General features: G+C 46.0%; 3 protein-coding genes across 7 annotated transcripts in view; 1 reads left to right on the plus strand and 2 right to left on the minus strand.

Moving 5' to 3' along the window:
• LOC117145057 (filamin-A) overlaps nt 1-11,156 on the plus strand; it is a 31,306-nt gene extending 20,150 nt beyond the window's left edge. For 3 of the 5 annotated variants that reach the window (XM_033310567.1, XM_033310569.1, XM_033310568.1), the window contains 6 exons: nt 1,292-1,372; nt 1,633-1,723; nt 8,010-8,150; nt 8,214-8,383; nt 8,441-10,472; nt 10,535-10,719. In XM_033310567.1, coding sequence (XP_033166458.1) covers nt 1,292-1,372; nt 1,633-1,723; nt 8,010-8,150; nt 8,214-8,383; nt 8,441-10,472; nt 10,535-10,719 — 2,700 coding nt within the window. Of the gene's footprint in view, nt 1-1,291; nt 1,373-1,632; nt 1,724-3,934; nt 4,171-4,374; nt 4,695-8,009; nt 8,151-8,213; nt 8,384-8,440; nt 10,473-10,534 lie in introns of those variants that run through there. The other 2 variants (XM_033310566.1, XM_033310571.1) reach the window with 2 other exon arrangements.
• On the minus strand, nt 10,978-14,450 carry LOC117145058. Its single transcript, XM_033310572.1, has 2 exons — nt 14,248-14,450; nt 10,978-14,190 (listed from the first exon to the last, which is right to left on the minus strand). Exons 1-2 carry the CDS (start codon nt 14,326-14,328, stop codon nt 11,359-11,361), a joined length of 2,913 nt encoding a protein of 970 aa, XP_033166463.1. The 5' UTR covers nt 14,329-14,450; the 3' UTR covers nt 10,978-11,358.
• A 277-nt stretch (nt 14,451-14,727) lies between these two features.
• Nucleotides 14,728-17,183, minus strand: LOC117144395 (serine/threonine-protein kinase 25). The gene has a single exon (XM_033309530.1). The coding sequence runs from the start codon at nt 16,913-16,915 to the stop codon at nt 14,993-14,995; it is 1,923 nt and encodes a 640-aa protein (XP_033165421.1). The 5' UTR covers nt 16,916-17,183; the 3' UTR covers nt 14,728-14,992.
• Between the last annotated feature and the right edge of the window lie 93 nt (nt 17,184-17,276).

Genomic DNA, 17,276 nt, shown 5'->3' on the forward strand with positions numbered 1-17,276 from the left:
GGAGAATAACCAATTCCAAAACATCTAAGACATCTTTGTTGATACAGGGTGCTCCGTAAGACTTAAATTTAGACTGTGGCGACGAAAGCCTACCAATGCCTTTTCATCTACGCCACTGCAGTCTATAAAAGCAGCATCCAAATGATCTCGGGACGAGGGGCGACGATGACATCCCACGCTGAATCAGCATGTTCTACCCGCTGTTTCTGTGATAGTTGCTCTGGTCGGCCGTTGATGCTTTCGGCAGGTTGCAACAAAATCAAGTATACGCCGCCTGGCACCACAACTGCATATATGCATATGAAAATGATTTTGTATAGCCAGCCCAGCCAGCGCGCACAAATATCGCAAGTAATTAAAATAGGAAAATAAAATTATGTATAATGAAAATGGCGCAAAGTGTGCTGTGCTGATTTCTGCTGCCAACGCCAGTGGAAGCGCCATAAAGTGTGGCTAGAAGAAGACCGGAGGCACGACACTAGTGGCAGCAGCTAGCTAGCCGATCTAGTCTAGTCTTAGTCATAGATTGTCCTGTACTGGTCGTTGTCGTGATCGTGTCGCATCGGTAACTGGAAGTGGAAAACTCAGTGCGGCCACCTCATTCCCTAGACCACAAACGAATTGATGGCAAAGATGGATTTCCCGTCAATGGGCTACATATACTACACTATACTATGTGGATAGATGGATTCAGAATCATATTCATATACAGATGTTGAGGAGGAGGCGCAAACTGTCGCCCACTGGCCATTCGATTTTCCTTGCTGGTCTATTGATTGGCCGTGCATTGGCGTACTTCTTATTAATAGCTCAAATATTTCATAGCGATTTGTATCTTTGACTTTTTCGATTTGGCCACGGATACGAAATGATTTCGATATATACAACGTATATAAATATAATTATTTGCTTATGTAATAGCTGCAATTGTGGAAATTCTTTTGCACAATCGTGCCCGCGTCAATCAATTTCACTTCCTCTCCAATAATTTCGTTTGTGTATTGCTCCCATAGTTTCACACTTTCAAGTTTCCCCATATCACTCAGTGCGTCCAGTTTTAATAATAAGCAGATCTCCCCTATATGCGGTAGTTCTTCAATATTCACAAGTGCAAAGTAAATGGACCCGAAGTAGTAACCCATTTCGGACATTGTTCTCATTCTCCAGACTGCCACGCTAATGATCTATTGGCTGCTGGTTTTGCGTGTGTGTTCGTTTTAGATATTTCGAGTTTTCCATCGAAACAAGACTCGGCGATCTTAATATTCAATTTTATTTTTATTGACCTCAGGCTGTCGAAAGCATCGAGCAATACTCGCATTCTGAATACATCGAGGAGCACACGACCAAAGTGGTGCAGCAAACTACGCAGGTGAGTGTTTAATCTTAGTATAAGTCTCAAAGTTTATAGGGTTTTTAATTTCTGCTTTTCAAGCACAATCAGTATTGTACATTGCTAGATTTCTACGTTTTTAAATAACTTGAATGTAAATGAACATTAAATTAAATAGCTTATCTGGAATAAAGCATTACTTCATCATGACTGACGATCAGCTTTATTTGCGTAAAATCATATCATACCTTATTAAGCTTTAATACTTCAATATAATAGCATAATACTAACATTTTCAGAGCGAGCTTGTCAACGGAAAATCTGAGATCACCTATCGCAGTGTAGCATTTGAGAAACTACCACTACCCACAACAGGCGGCAACGTTACAGGTATGTGCAATCCAAAAGCAAACTGAATGTATCTTTAAAATTATATTGAAATAATAAACTAAAGCCTTGCGAGCAGAGACACCTAGCCGTGCATAGCCATGCATTTAATTAAACCACAATGTATATTAGTTTATTTAATCTAAAAAGCATTTATGCGCCATTTAGGCGAGCAACATGTATCTCATATTTGCAAGAATCTAGCGCAGCCAAGGAAAATACGTATGCATATCAGATAGGTGCTATTGTCAGACAAAAATATTCGTGTGTCGTAAATCTCTGAAATGTATACAGAAATATAAATACCCAACTATATATTTGCGATGCGGCGCATTTGGATGGGACACCATGGACAAGTGGCAACGCACCCATGTCTTGGATGCGGGGAAAATGGACGGGCGAGTGACGGCTTATCAGGCTAAACGCTGACAGGCGACAACTTAATTAGACAATACCCCTTCACTGAGCGCAGATCTCTGAATTCTGGGAGGTCTTTCGTATTTCGGCTGCATTTCTTGGCAATTTTTCATCTCACTTTTCGGGGGGGGATTTTCTTTTGTTTTCCATTCCGACACGTTCATTGACTTGGCCACTTGTGACTCGTGGGAAAGTAATTGGGTATTCAACTTGTGTATATAAGTCTGGTAATTACCTAAATTTATTTGGCCATTTTTGTACCCACGAGCGATTTACGAGTTGCAAATCGCTGCACCGCAATTTAATGAACATTTTCAACATGATTAATGAGGTTTCCACCCTCTGCATGCAAATCAATGAACATCACTTTGCACTTTCCTCTCCGTGCAAATATTTGGTCGATTTTTCACGCTTCCATGCAATTCTCAAGCATTTTTGTCGCTTGGCTAGGCTGGGCTGGCCTGGGCTGGGCTAGGATGAGCAACTGGGGGGCAGTGGCTCCTCCCGATCATCATTAAGATCACAAGCCGCGCCACGTTTCATTTGGTGGTGGCTCTTGCCCTGTACCATGCGAATCTGGACCACGCCTCGTTGTGGGTTTTAGCTTTCTATGCCGCGCTCCATTTGCTTTGAAGATGGTTTATTGTAAATGATTCGTTTTGGCCAAATGACATAGATTTGTTGCGCATTTGTTGCATTGATTTTTCATTGCCCGTCAAATGAAAGGGGCAAGAGTATTTTTAATTAACAGCTAACGACCAGGTTGATTCGAAATCGACAGTTCGTATAAACTGGAAATTTGTATCGCCTCCTGGTATTTGGCCAATCGCACACTTATTTTCGCTAGCGTATGTATGTAGATTTTGATTAGTCAATAATCGCTGCCAAGTAGTCATCTGAAAGATCAACAGAAATTTGATTGATTTTGGGCAATTGCTTCAGTTTGTGTCCCTAGCTGGCTAGCTGGCTTGCTGGCCATTTGCAATTTCAAATCGATTTGCCATTGCCAACAGCCATTACATAAGTATTGGATAAACGCGTGCGGCTCATCGAAAGGAATGTTTTGCACTTTAACGATTAATACGACATAATACGGATATAGAATCGAAATGATTAACACATTTTCGGCATACCAACAAGACTATATTTGTATTCTATGCGTTTTATGGCCGGATCGCTGCTTTCACGCCAATAAAATAAAATATAGATCTGTCTATATGTTTGTTCGTTTTATTTTTAAATGCTTCCCGCCGATTTAATGGTAAAATATTAATAAATTTTATGTCGTCTGAGCTGCAATAAGTAATAAATTTCATTTCGCCAGCGATCTTCCATGCACATTCACATCCAAAGAGCTATAGGTGCTGGGTATACCTATGATTTTGACCCAAAGTCCCCCTGTTTTTTTGCACCTTTCGAGTTCGAATCGTTCGAAGTGGCAACTGTTAAACTCACACCAAGATCGAGCAGAAATTTATGCTAATACTTGTATATGAAATGTGTACATATGTATATACGCCACATAGATTCGGGCGCTTAGCAAATATTTCCAATTTTCTATCTTTTTATCTTTCATATGTCGTCCATTGGTCCGATCTCTCCTGCCGCCCCATAGCAGTCGGCCATATTTTCGAAAATCCCCCAAAAATATTGGTATGTGTGTGGGATGCTGCGCTGCGGCTGCGCTGCTTTTGGGCCACGGCAGCAGACGCATCTCGGTGGTAGGAACCGATGTGCTTTCATATTTTGGCCTTAATTTCGATTTGGAACTGTCGATGTTCACTTGAAATCGGGACGTGGAGACGCGTGGACCTACAAACCGTCGCTGACCAATTAAAACAGCAAAAGAAAACACAATCCGTTCGCAGTCGAATGACATCGAATTAATAAATCGAATAACTCAAGTGCACAGCAATCGATTGGCAGGACTCTCTCTTTTAGCAGTGCAGGACATTCTCTCAAAGAGCCCCAAGATCGCACACAATTTCGCTTGTAAATACAATTATATAACCCTTCTAGTCGATTGCCCAAGTGTGAGTGTCCAAAATCAATATTTTTCCAATTCAATTCGAATATCTCAGTCTTCCAACTCTTGGCCAGCAAGGATATGTAACGAATTCGATGCGAAAATCGCTTGTTATTTGATCATTTCCGGCATATCCTTGCTGTTTGCTCAGCCAACAGTCGAACAGAAAGTTTTTGTTTCGTTGTTAAATTAAATTGTTATAAATTTTAAGTGTCTTTTTTTGCAAAACCAAACGCGTGCGCTTTCCGATTAAATCGAAACACTTGATACTTGTCCAACTCACACCGAATAACGGGAAAATGCACTTCAGTTGGCTGTCAGAGAAAGCGCCCACGCCGCCAGCCACCTGGGCCGATCACTCGTACTTCTTCCGGCCGCAGTACTATAAGGTGACCGTATCCGAGCGCGATCACCCGGAACGGACGCACGTGTACTTCAATGAGACGATCATACCGGAGAACCAAGGACTAAATGGTTCAGACTTTATGCCATTGAATTTCAAATCATCGTTTTCAATTGTAACACATCAAGGTAAATGCCGCTAGTAAGAGAACGTTCATCATTCCTGGAGCTCAAAGGGAGCCCCCTGTGTTTCTTGACGCTTTGCCAAACGAAATGACGTCCATGATGTCACATGCAGCCAACGCCAAATCCTGACTACATCCCCAAGAATTTTTCATTTGTGCTAATGACAAAACTGACACCAAATTTTTATTCAAACTCGCATTCGCAATCGCATTCACATTCATATTTTCTATTCAATTCAATTCAAAGCGCGGTCAAGCGCCAGGCGGGCCCACACAGAAATCACTTGCGGGCTGGGCAAAGAATTTGAATTATTACCCAAAAGTCCCCCGGATGGATGTCGTCCTCCTCGGTGGCCCCCACGGCCCCGCAGGCATTTGTCTGCAAATTATTTTCTATGATTTATTATCAGAAAATGCAACAAAGCGTAAAATTCGTTTGGCTCCTCCACATGCAATTTCTCAATGGTTGCGTACGAGTCGAAGGCATCGCGATGATGATGGCTTACACTGATCATCGCGGGTTTTCAGTTGCCAAGTTTGGTTCACCTCGTCTTGGGTTGTTAATAGATATCAAGTGGTTATATGCAACTTTCTTAAAGATTTAATATAGATGCATATTCAATTAATATCGAATAAAAGCAAACCCAGTCCACTAAAAAGCAGTTGAACTCTCCGATTCGTAAGATATTTTAATCGGAGATTAATAAGAACCAAAAATATTGACTATAATTTAGACTATGTGGTAATAATACTATGGTAATATAATAATTTAACTACTACACGCATCTCGTACACCTAGTAGATGTAGGTTTCGTAACCTAAAATTATATCTTCAAAGGATTCGGGCTTTAAAAATCCTTCCTTATTCATAGTTTAAGCTTTAGAAGTCTATACTCTGCAATTGGGAGTATTAGTTGCCTGCTGGCCTGTGTACAAGTGTTATTTGCTATGCGCAAATGGCAGACTCTCGCTGATGTATCGAAAATATCGTTGGCCTGCCCGTTGCGGCCCGAGAGTCATTAAATCTTTCATTTGTATTGCCAGCGTCCATTAGATGCGAAAGATGTGCGAGTCGCCGTGGTCACCGCCTCATCCTCATCCACCCATTCCCATTCCCATTCCGATTCCCATCCTCTGTCGCAGTCGTATCTCATGCTTCAATGGGCGGCGCTGGCAGGTGATCTGATCGAGGGCAGAGGAGGAGGCGAGTTGCGTTGGACGACGGACAGCAGCAAATGTTCAAACATAAATAATCATATTTTCATATTTTTTTTCGTGGCATCGGGGGGCTCGTGAGTGAATAAAGTTGTCTTGGCAGCCACTTTTTAATACATTCTGTTCGCAAGGAATTTCTTTTTATTAAATGCCCGCACTCGACACTATATTTTATCGTTGATTTGAACTATTTTGCGTTTCCTTTTTCAATTTTACAAGTCATTAAATTCAAAAAGGCGAACAACAGCTGAGTACGAATGCTTGAGTAATTATTCAAAGTATCTACTTGATTAGAATATGCGTTTTTTGCATATTTTCCATACTTGTTCTGCATTCTTTACCTTTCGTCGCCCATAAGTTGGCTATAAATTGCAGATTTTTCACTTGGCAGATTCTTCAAAGACATGCCCACATTTTTCCTTGGCAGCCATTGTCTTGGGTTTTTTGAGATGTTTCGTTTGCTTCACATGTGTATAGTGCCTTGAACTAAATTTTCGCCAGGCACGCGACACTTTTCTCTGATTTATCTGTGTTTTGCGTCATTGTTTTTGATAAGGCTTTTGGCCGCAAAAAAAACGCATTAATTCTGATTGATCAAAGCTAAGCGAAATATAATTCGGTTGAAAATTTGAGGCTTAGTGGGCTCTTTGAAACATATTTATGATCGGTTCGATATCATATATTCTTGGAAAAAAATGCTCTTTAAATAAAACCTAATATACGACAATGTTTATGTGGGGTGTCAGCAAATATCTATAATTAACTGATAATAAATTTGATTGTACTTTAAATAATTCAGTTGACTCACTGTGTTTTCTATTCACTTAAGTAAATTGTTTATTTGTCAACAACAAACTCTTCTCTTCTAACTAATGATCCCTAGTACATACTACTTGATGACATTTTGACAGCTAGAAACCGTTGGAATTTCGCTTGTATATAAGACATCTTCCCGATTTTAAAAATATCGGGAATTAAATATAAATTCAGACACGTGCGCCACTATAAAGTCCATCCATATTGATAGTTCCAGCACATAGGTAGCTATGGTTATATAAATAGGTTTTATGCATTTGTGACATATACTTCTGGATGGGTAAGGGAGATGTGAAAACTAATGGATGTGGTATACGATGTTCTATGTGGATCCCATACATATGAAATACATAAGAAGAGTGTCCTATATTTGACCTCAGCGGAATTCAGGAACGATGTTGTTTTTATTTTTCTAGCTTGATGGCGTGGGAAAGTATAAAAGCAATTGTAGGCGTTGGTGGAAATTTCTTTGGAAAGCCAAAAGATTACTGGCCACTCAGTCGATGCGCAGCATTCGTTCAGTTGAGAAGTGATTTGGACTCCAGGTCCTACCCAAGTGCAAAAGGATTTTTTAACAAGGATACTCATCCAACCGAGAATTACCCTTAAATATCTATTTGTGGGTGTGTCTCTCTAGCAGAGGAAAAGTATGTGGAGTGTTGTGAAAATACGAATGATTAATCGGCTAATACGCTAGAACGTACCATAGTTATATGATATCCTGCTTGAAAACTTATAAAAACTTTTGGAATTTCTCGAGGAAAAGAACATTCGGTCCAATTAATTTACTTTTCGCTGGGACAACGGCAACAAAAACAACACGATCTTCGATCTGTGCAGAAAACAGAAATAGACTTTGTGGAATAAAAAATGGCACACATATTCGAACATAAAAATGAAATTATGATTTTTTCAAACTTGTGGTGCTCGCCCACGCAAGTTATTTAAAAAATGCTTCAGTGACATAATTCAGAGTATACAAAACACATCCATTAAATTGTATCCAATACAGTTCTTGATCGGCTGTATTTTTAGGGGTACTGTACTTTTTAAGATATCCAGGAAAAAACCCAAAATTCCTTGGAATAATGGAAGTGTTGGAAAGCTCTTCGTAAATTATAGGAAAACTACTAAACTAAGTTTTCCTAGTAGAAAATCATCTTTCTCCGATTTATCATTATAGATTATAAAACGTATACCTATTTTAATTAAAATAAAACATTTTAATAAAATAATTTTAATTAAGATGACGCAAATAACTATCAATAATTTAATTATTCCCTTTTAGCTGAAGTCAGAATGCCTAGCGGTAAAGTAGACAAACCCGTGATCCAGGACAACCGTGATGGTACCGTCTCGGTGAAGTACGATCCCCGTGAGGAGGGATCCCACGAGCTGGTGGTCAAATACAACGGAGAACCCGTGCAAGGTAAATATAGAGTAAATCCAAGGTAATAACATTTTAGATCCGCTAACTTTCGTTTGCCAACAGGATCTCCCTTCAAATTCCACGTTGACTCGATCACCTCCGGCTATGTGACTGCCTATGGACCCGGCCTGACCCACGGAGTTACCGGTGAGCCGGCCAACTTTACCATCTCCACCAAGGGAGCCAGCGCCGGTGGCCTGACCATGGCCGTCGAAGGACCCAGCAAGGCTGACGTAAGAGATATCCTTGCCAGGACACACACATTTTACTTATAAATACCAACTTTGCAGATCAACTACCATGACAACAAAGACGGCACTGTCTCCGTGCAATACCTGCCCACTGCTCCTGGCGAGTACCAGGTGTCCGTTCGCTTCGGCGATAAGCACATCAAGGGATCGCCGTACTTCGCCAAGATCACCGGCGAGGGTCGCAAGCGCAACCAGATCTCGGTTGGCTCCTGCTCCGAAGTTACCATGCCCGGCGACATTACCGATGACGATCTGCGCGCTTTGAACGCCTCGATCCAGGCGCCCAGTGGCCTGGAGGAGCCCTGCTTCCTGAAGCGCATGCCCACTGGCAACATTGGCATCTCGTTCACTCCCCGCGAGATTGGCGAGCACCTGGTGTCGGTGAAGCGTCTGGGCAAGCACATCAACAACTCACCATTTAAGGTGACTGTCTGCGAGCGCGAGGTGGGCGACGCCAAGAAGGTTAAGGTTAGCGGAACTGGCCTCAAGGAGGGTCAAACCCATGCCGACAACATCTTCTCCGTGGACACGAGGAACGCCGGCTTCGGTGGTCTTTCGGTCTCCATTGAGGGTCCCAGCAAGGCTGAGATCCAGTGCACGGATAAGGATGACGGTACTCTCAACATCTCGTACAAGCCCACGGAGCCGGGCTACTACATTGTTAACCTGAAGTTCGCCGATCACCACGTGGAGGGTTCTCCTTTCACCGTCAAGGTTGCCGGCGAGGGCAGCAACCGCAAGCGCGAGAAGATCCAGCGGGAGCGCGATGCTGTTCCAATCACGGAAATCGGAAGCCAGTGCAAGCTGACATTCAAGATGCCCGGCATTACCTCGTTCGATCTGGCCGCCTGCGTCACCTCGCCTAGCAACGTGACCGAGGATGCGGAGATCCAGGAGGTGGAGGATGGCCTCTACGCAGTGCACTTTGTGCCCAAGGAGTTGGGCGTGCACACGGTGTCGGTGCGCTATTCCGAGATGCACATACCCGGATCACCGTTCCAGTTCACCGTGGGACCACTGCGCGACTCCGGCAGCCATCTTGTTAAGGCTGGAGGCTCTGGTCTGGAGCGAGGTGTTGTCGGAGAGGCGGCCGAGTTCAATGTGTGGACCCGCGAGGCAGGCGGTGGTTCCCTGGCCATTTCCGTGGAGGGTCCTAGCAAGGCTGACATCGAGTTTAAGGACCGCAAGGACGGCAGCTGCGATGTGTCCTACAAGGTCACCGAACCGGGAGAGTACCGCGTGGGCCTGAAATTCAACGATCGCCACATACCCGACTCACCATTCAAGGTGTACGTCTCCCCGGATGCGGGTGATGCCCACAAGCTGGAGGTGCAGCAGTTCCCGCAAGGTAACATCCAGGCGGATGCTCCCTACCAATTCATGGTCCGCAAGAACGGTGCCAAGGGTGAGCTGGATGCCAAGATTGTGGCTCCATCCGGAACGGACGATGATTGCTTCATCCAGGTGATCGACGGCGAGATGTACTCGGTGCGCTTCTATCCACGCGAGAACGGAATCCATGCCATCCACGTCAAGTTCAACGGCGTCCACATACCCGATTCTCCATTCAGGATCAAGGTGGGCAAGGATGTGGCCGATCCGGCTGCTGTGCACGCCAGCGGCAATGGATTGGACGAAGTGAAGACTGGACACAAGGCCGACTTCATCATCAATACCTGCAACGCCGGCGTTGGCACGTTGGCCGTCTCCATCGATGGACCCTCCAAGGTGGCCATGGACTGCACAGAGGTTGAAGAGGGCTACAAGGTCCGCTACACCCCGCTCCTGCCTGGCGAGCACTACATCACGGTCAAGTACAACAACATGCACATCGTGGGCTCGCCATTCAAGGTAAACGCTACCGGCGACAAGTTGGCGGATGAGGGCGCCCAGGAGACGTCCACGGTGATCGTGGAGACAGTGCAGAAGGTGGCTAAGGGAGGCAAGAACACGGGCGTCCATCTGCCCACCTTCAAGTCGGATGCCAGCAAGGTGGTGTCCAAGGGTATGGGTCTGAAGAAGGCCTACATTGGCAAGCAGAACCAGTTCAGCATCAGCGCCACCGATGCGGGTGAGTAATACTCACACCCATATAAGCCATGACGTTAATATATATTCTGTTTTTGTTTTAAGGCAACAACATCCTGTACGTGGGCATGTACGGACCAAAGGGACCCTGCGAGGAGTTCCACGTGAAGCACGCTGGCCACAACAACTATAATGTGCAGTATCTGGTGCGCGACCGCGGCCAGTACGTGCTCCTAATCAAGTGGGGCGAGGAGCATATACCCGGCTCCCCATTCCAGATCGATGTGTAGGGCGCTATGTAGCCGGCCAGGCATATGTGTACGTGTAGATATATGCTTCGCATGTGTATGTGTGTGGGCGCGCATGTTCCAGGGTCAAAAGTCGTGTGTTTCTTGTTTTCATCATAACGCTCTTTGTTTAATTTTAATTTCTTGATTTATCATCATATTTTAGGTAAGTTTTTGTTATTTGTACATACATGGAAGGAAGAAGCTTCTGTTTTTCGACGCGCCATTTTCACTCTTTAAATTGATCTTACGTTTTATTTGTTTTCTTGTGAATACATAAAATTAACAATAGCCGATATGAATTTTGATAGACTTCATGGAAACGAACTTAAGCACAACTTCGACACACAAGAATTACTATTGCAATGCGAATAAATCTCTTAAACAATTATTTAATACTTAAGCGAAAAATTTATGATGATTAAAATGATTATGACGTATTATGTTTTCTATTATCACTATCGATCATGTAATTTACGTGAAATAAATCAAAACACAAAAAATGAATTAAAAACAATTTTTCTTATATAATTTCTTATGCAAGGATGTGTTTAACACCACCAAGAAATCCGTCATGTACAACCAAAACATGAACTTAATATATTTAAGAAATAGGTCTGAATGTGAAACTTAACTACTTAATCACTTGTCGCCGGAATCATTCTCGAGTATGCTGTACACCGTTCCATATCGATTGATTTGATCGAAGATGTCATCATCGCTGGCACTGGAGCCCGAGATGTTCCCGAGGTTCAGTTCAGCCTGCGGAGAACTGAGAGCAGCGGCGAGTTGGGGAGTCGGCTGATAGTAAACCGAGTGTCGGCTATCAAAGCTCCGACTGCCGATGTGGTACTTCAGGTACTTGCGGGCCCAACGTTCTCCAATAATCTTTCCGAGTCCCTGCTCGGTCAGTGTGAAGTTGGCGCCTTCCGGTGTGGAAGGACTGTGCAGCAGAATGCCGCGCTTGGTGATCTTGATGGTCGCTGGAATCTCTGGTCGCTCACTTGCAGGCGGTTCGCATCCAGTGGTAGACGTAACTACAGTGCAGTCAGGATCCCCGCCCGTGGGGCTGCCCATCTCTTCCAAACTGCTCGTTGGGGAGCTCGAGCTGTTCGTCGCTGTCTTCTCCTCCGTAGTGCTTACAGCGGCTGCCCTCTTGACACCTCGTCTCTTGGGAAGCACGCGGTAACAAGCAGTGTCGTTGGCCAGAGCTGTGGAGTTGCACGCTACGCTCTGATTGTTGAATACCGGCATTGATTTCTCTGCAGGTGATTGGGGCTGCTTATTAGGGGGCTCTCTTTTTGTTTTCCTGCGCTTCTGTTGTTCCTCCTTGTAGATGGCCTTCGACATAGCCAGGGCTCGTTGCAGATCATCCTCCGAGTTTGATGCCCCATCATCACCTTGCTTTAAAATGCTTGCCGTAGTTAAACCTCCTGATTTAGGTTTTGCCAGTACTTCTGATGATACATCGGCCGTCTCTTCAATGACTTGCTCTAACTTCGAAGTCGAAGTCACAGTAGAAGTTGTTTTCGTTTTTTCTGACTTTTTCAATCTCGGAGTAGACGGTTTTCCGGTCGCACCTATCTTTCCAACTAACTTCTTTTTTTCCTTAGCTGCAACTCGTTTTTCAGATTCGGTTTGAGTGCTGTTTTTTTCCAGGATTTCGTTGTTAGTAATAATGGTCTTCGGAATTTTTGACTTTTTGACAGCAACCCTTTTCTGTTTGGTAGACTTTTCAACGGCAGTCTTAGTCGATGACTTCTCCACGTGCATGACTTCCTCATTTCTGTCGTCGAAAGATACTCTTCCAATATGATCCACAACTACAGGGATTGTTGCTATATGCTGCTGCAATTCTTTTTCTTTGAGTGGTGAAGTTTCCCTAAAAGCCCTCTTAGGCGCTTTCTTTGCTGGAGATTCTAATGCTGCAGATGTATCACTTGCTCCGTCATCAGATACGCTTTTCATATGAGGAACTGGAAGATAAATGGATTCAATTGGAGCCTTCGTTGCAGTCGGCCCCTCTTCCTGGATTTGTGCCAAACCATTGGGACGCGCTTCTTTTCTTAAAGCCTTCTTCGTCGAGGAAGTAAGATGGGTAATCTTACCAGCGGCCTTTGGAGTTGGACATGTAATTCCTTTTTTTTTATCCGAACAGCATAGCAATCCTTTTTTTGCCAACGCGTTATCTTCATCGGAAGACTCACTATCAAACATTTGCATATACTTTTCTTTCGATAAGACCAATTTGGAAGCAGAGGTAGCTTTTGAACTGAGTGGTTTTTGTTCGTGACCTTTGGAGCGAACGGATTGATGACTAATTTTCCTGGCATCCAGCGGATGGTGCTTTTGCTTCCTAGTCTTTTCCGGTGACTCCTGGGTCAAATGATTACTTCTGTTCTCCACCACCCACTCTTCGGTTGAGCTATTGGCAATGTGAATGACATTGGAGCATAAGCGGTCACTATTGCAGCAACTACACTCGTTCTCCGGCAGCCTTGGTCTCAAGTCCATTTCCATATCGAAGGTGTGTTGGCGGCGCATAGTGTGCATGGTTCGAGATGCCATCTGGCGATGGTGGTACTCGCGTTGACCCCTGCCGTACGGGCAGGACTGGTAGACACTTCTAGACAGAGCGTAATGCCTCCGGCAGGAATGGCAGTCGCAGCCGCCGAATGATGTATCCTCCTCGCTGCTGGATGCCGAGTCAAATATCCAGGAGTTTATGCGCCGCTTACGCAGATTCTTGCGTCTCATATGATGGCCGCTGGAGTAGACGCATTGCATCGGCGTCGACGCCAGGTAGGCCAGCTGGCGCTCCCTCTCACGTCGGCGAAGCAACACCGCCTGCATGTGGTGACGATGCTCCTGCTCGTCACCGTAGGCGTACTTTGCCCGCAACTCGTCTCGTTTGTGAGAATGTTTACGGTACATCTTGATGGTGGTCATGTTGGAGTTCTTGTTGGTCATGTGAGCATTGCGCCGGCGACTCTGCTGGATGTAGCGAGCCGTGTCGATGGAGTGCATCGATTCGTCGCTTTCGTCTGAGATTGAGTTGTGTTGCGGTGGGTGGTACTTTGGCGGTGAGGCCTCCAAGTAGACGCTGTTGTGCCTTCGCATCCAGCGGCCCACATGGTGTTCGATCTGCTTTTCATCAAAAGTGTCCAGAATGCGATCCAGTCCCGCCTCCCGCCACTTGCGCTTGTGCTCCTCGACCACCGGCACCGTTTGATTAAGGATTTCCTCGATCTCCGCCTTTGCCTCGTTGTCCTCACTGGCGCAAAGGATCAGTGTCAGTTCCGTAACGCTGGTGGCGTTGATGTGGCCCATTTCAAGCTTTGCCTCGTCGGGCACATTGTCCTCCACAGCCTCCTTAGCCACGTCATCCATTTCAGGGTCCTCGTCCTCGCCGTGGAACAAGTTGTCGAACTCAGCCACATCTATCTCCATGCCGTCTTCCAAACTGGCAAAATCCTACAAAATAATATCGTCCATCAAGAAGAGACGCCACTTGGGTTTCTACGGACTCACCGCCATTTTACTGGACCAGGCCTTAGAGCGCTCGTAGACCATTGCCTCCAGCGTTTCCTCGTCCACCACCGCATTCGCCATAGCTATGTAGTTATCAGTTCTCCGAATAATTGGTTAAAACTTATAAAAATTAAAAGAAATCTTAAAACACAAAAATAAAGGGCCAACAAAAATGGCGTTGCCACTGGTGTTACCGTCTCCAGAGCGCCAAAAAATACACCAAAACGCTACATAACTAAACATTGCCCATTTTTATTATATAAAACAAATAGAATAATTGGGTTCCTCATTTCCAATATTCTGTGTTTACATCGTTTTGATGTTCTATCACCAAGCCTTTTTGAAAATATTTAACGATATCCTGTTTATTCAATAAGTATTTACTGCATTCTTCCCTAGCGTCCAGCGTTACCAAATAAAATGAATACTCGCAGTCACCAATGCTGCCAAGTTCGCAGTAGCGCGCCAAAATCGAATTAATTATTTTTTGTGGGGTTTTTATTTTGAAGTTATATATGTTTTACATTAGATTAATATTGCAGATAAACAAACGAATACATATTGTATGCTTAAATAACTGTTCAATTGAAATACATGTACATCGCTCCCGCTCCTCTGTTGGCCACTAAATGTCGGAATATGTCTGCTCCAGCGTTTCAGTTTGTGTTGTCTCAGTGTCGTTAATAAAGTTGTGTATATATTAAAGTAGGCTGCTTGGAATCGGAATTGGCTACGTCTTCGCCAGCTACTTGCGGTTGCGTATGGCGCGGTCCATGATCGTATTGATTCGCGTCTCCGAGTAACCAGGAACGAGCATGTGGATCAGCTCTTTCATAAATAGGTCGCTCACTCCCGGACTGGAACGTTCGGCCAGCTCGAACACAGACTTCAGGTCGCCGATGTCGCTGCCGACGCCTATGTTACGGCCGCCGGATCCTCCGCTTCCTGCAGATCCTCCGCCGGAGTACTTTCGCTGGATGTCGCTCAGCACGGGGAACAGGAAGTTGTTCAGACAGGCGCTGTTAGTCTGGACTAGGCGTTGTCCCGCCCCAGAGTGCTTGACATGGCTGGCATGGTTGGTGGCCACATGCTCCTCGTGGCTGTGGTTGTTGCTACTGCTGCTGCAGCTGGCAGCCAGCGCGGCGTTAGTTGCATGGAATGATTCACGTTGGCTGCTGCGGCGCTGTTGCTGCTGCTCAGCCGTCGATGGAGTCGGAACCGAAGACTGCAATGGCAGGCCCAAAGAGGCACGGCGATCCTCCACTTGATCCAGAGGGGCGGCGGATCGCGACTGGCGCAGCTCTGGCTTCGAGCTGGAACGCTTCTGCTGCAGCTCACTGGCCGACGACGAGCTTGTGACGCTGCTCGGCGGAGGAGCTGCGTTCAGCATGGTGGTGGTGGCATGCTTGTTGCTCAAGTTGCTGATGTTATTGTTGTTAATGTTGTTGTGGTTGTGGACGTGGCTGTTCTGGGGGGGCAGGGCGGATGCAGAGGAGACACCTTCGTTGGCTGTAATGACCGACACGGAGGAAGCTGACGCCGCCACGGCGGACACAGAGGACGACAATGTATTTGCAGCAGGGGACGCTTGCCCGCCACCGCCGCCGGCTGGCGAGTGTGTGGTCTGCATCAGCTTCTGCATGGTCAGCTCGTGCTCCTGCAACTGGAAGCTGTTGACACCCGCCCGCGGAGCACTGTTGATGTGCAGTCCCTTGACGGTCATGATCCAGGGCTCATCCTGGCTGCTGCCGCCCTGCTTGGCATCCGAGTCCGAGTCAGAGTTCTCAGACTCCGTCTCACTTTCGTCGCCCTTGGAGAGCTTCCACTTCTTGAAGCGGTCGATCAGGTCAATCAGATAGGCGTTCTTCTTGGCCTTCTTGATGAACGGGTACTTGAGCAGCTCCTTGGCCGTGGGCCTGTTCTCCGGGTCCTTGTTTAGGCAGGCCTCCACAAAGTCCTTAAAAGACTTGGTATAGTTGCCCGTCAGCTGGGGCGGATTGTTCTTGGGGATGAGGAAGAGCACGCGCATCGGATGCAGCTCCGAATTGGGGGGCTCACCCTTGGCCAGTTCGATAGCCGTGATGCCCAGCGACCAGATGTCCGCCTTGGCATCGTACTGCGACTGCTTGATCACTTCGGGCGCCATCCAAAAGGGCGTGCCCACGAAGGTGTTCCTCTTGGATGTGGTGTTGGTCAGCTGGCCAGCGACTCCAAAGTCCGCTAGCTTGACATCGCCCTGTTCGCTCAACAGCACATTGGCCGCCTTGATGTCGCGATGCAGCTTGCGCTCCGAGTGCAGGTAGTCCAGGCCCTTGAGCACCTCGCGCAATATGATCCCGATGTGCATTTCCTCGAAGGAGCCGGCCTTCATAAGGTCCAAGGCGGATCCACCGCCCAGGTACTCCATGATGATCCATAACTTGGTGCCCTTAAGAAAGCTGCCATAGTACTTGGTCACGTACGGCGAGTCGCACTGCGACAGCACCATGATCTCCTGCTGGATGTCGTCGATCTCATCCTCGGCCTCCTCCAGATCGATGATCTTGATGGCCACCACTTGCTGGGTGCGGTTGTCGATGCCCTTGAACACCTCGCCGAAGGAGCCCTTACCGATGCGCTCCTGCTTGGTGAAGATGAGCTCGGGATCGACTTTCTCCGTCCAGGACATGTTTCCTATCTGGTTTCTACTTCCCACTTCGTGGCTTCTGGCTCTCCTCCTCCACCTCCTTCTCGATTCACGGATTCCCTTGCTACTCCTCTGGCTCTCGAATGGCTTGTGTTGGACCCGACTGGACTGAACTGTTCTGCGGGCTATTTGGTGGCTCAGCTACTCTGCGGGGGCACTTGACTAATAATTTTTTCGTTGGTATCTCATCTAATCCGAGAAATCTCTCTTTTTTTTTTTGCTGTATCGCAGCAGTATCGAATAGCGATTGGATATCGATATTCTCATGCCGATATCGATATCTTTCCAGCTGTTGACTAGAGCCGCCAACCGAAAAATAAATATTAAAATTATTTTTTTATTA

This window comes from Drosophila mauritiana, chromosome 3R (assembly GCF_004382145.1).
Source record: "Drosophila mauritiana strain mau12 chromosome 3R, ASM438214v1, whole genome shotgun sequence".
Taxonomy (NCBI): domain Eukaryota; kingdom Metazoa; phylum Arthropoda; class Insecta; order Diptera; family Drosophilidae; genus Drosophila; species Drosophila mauritiana.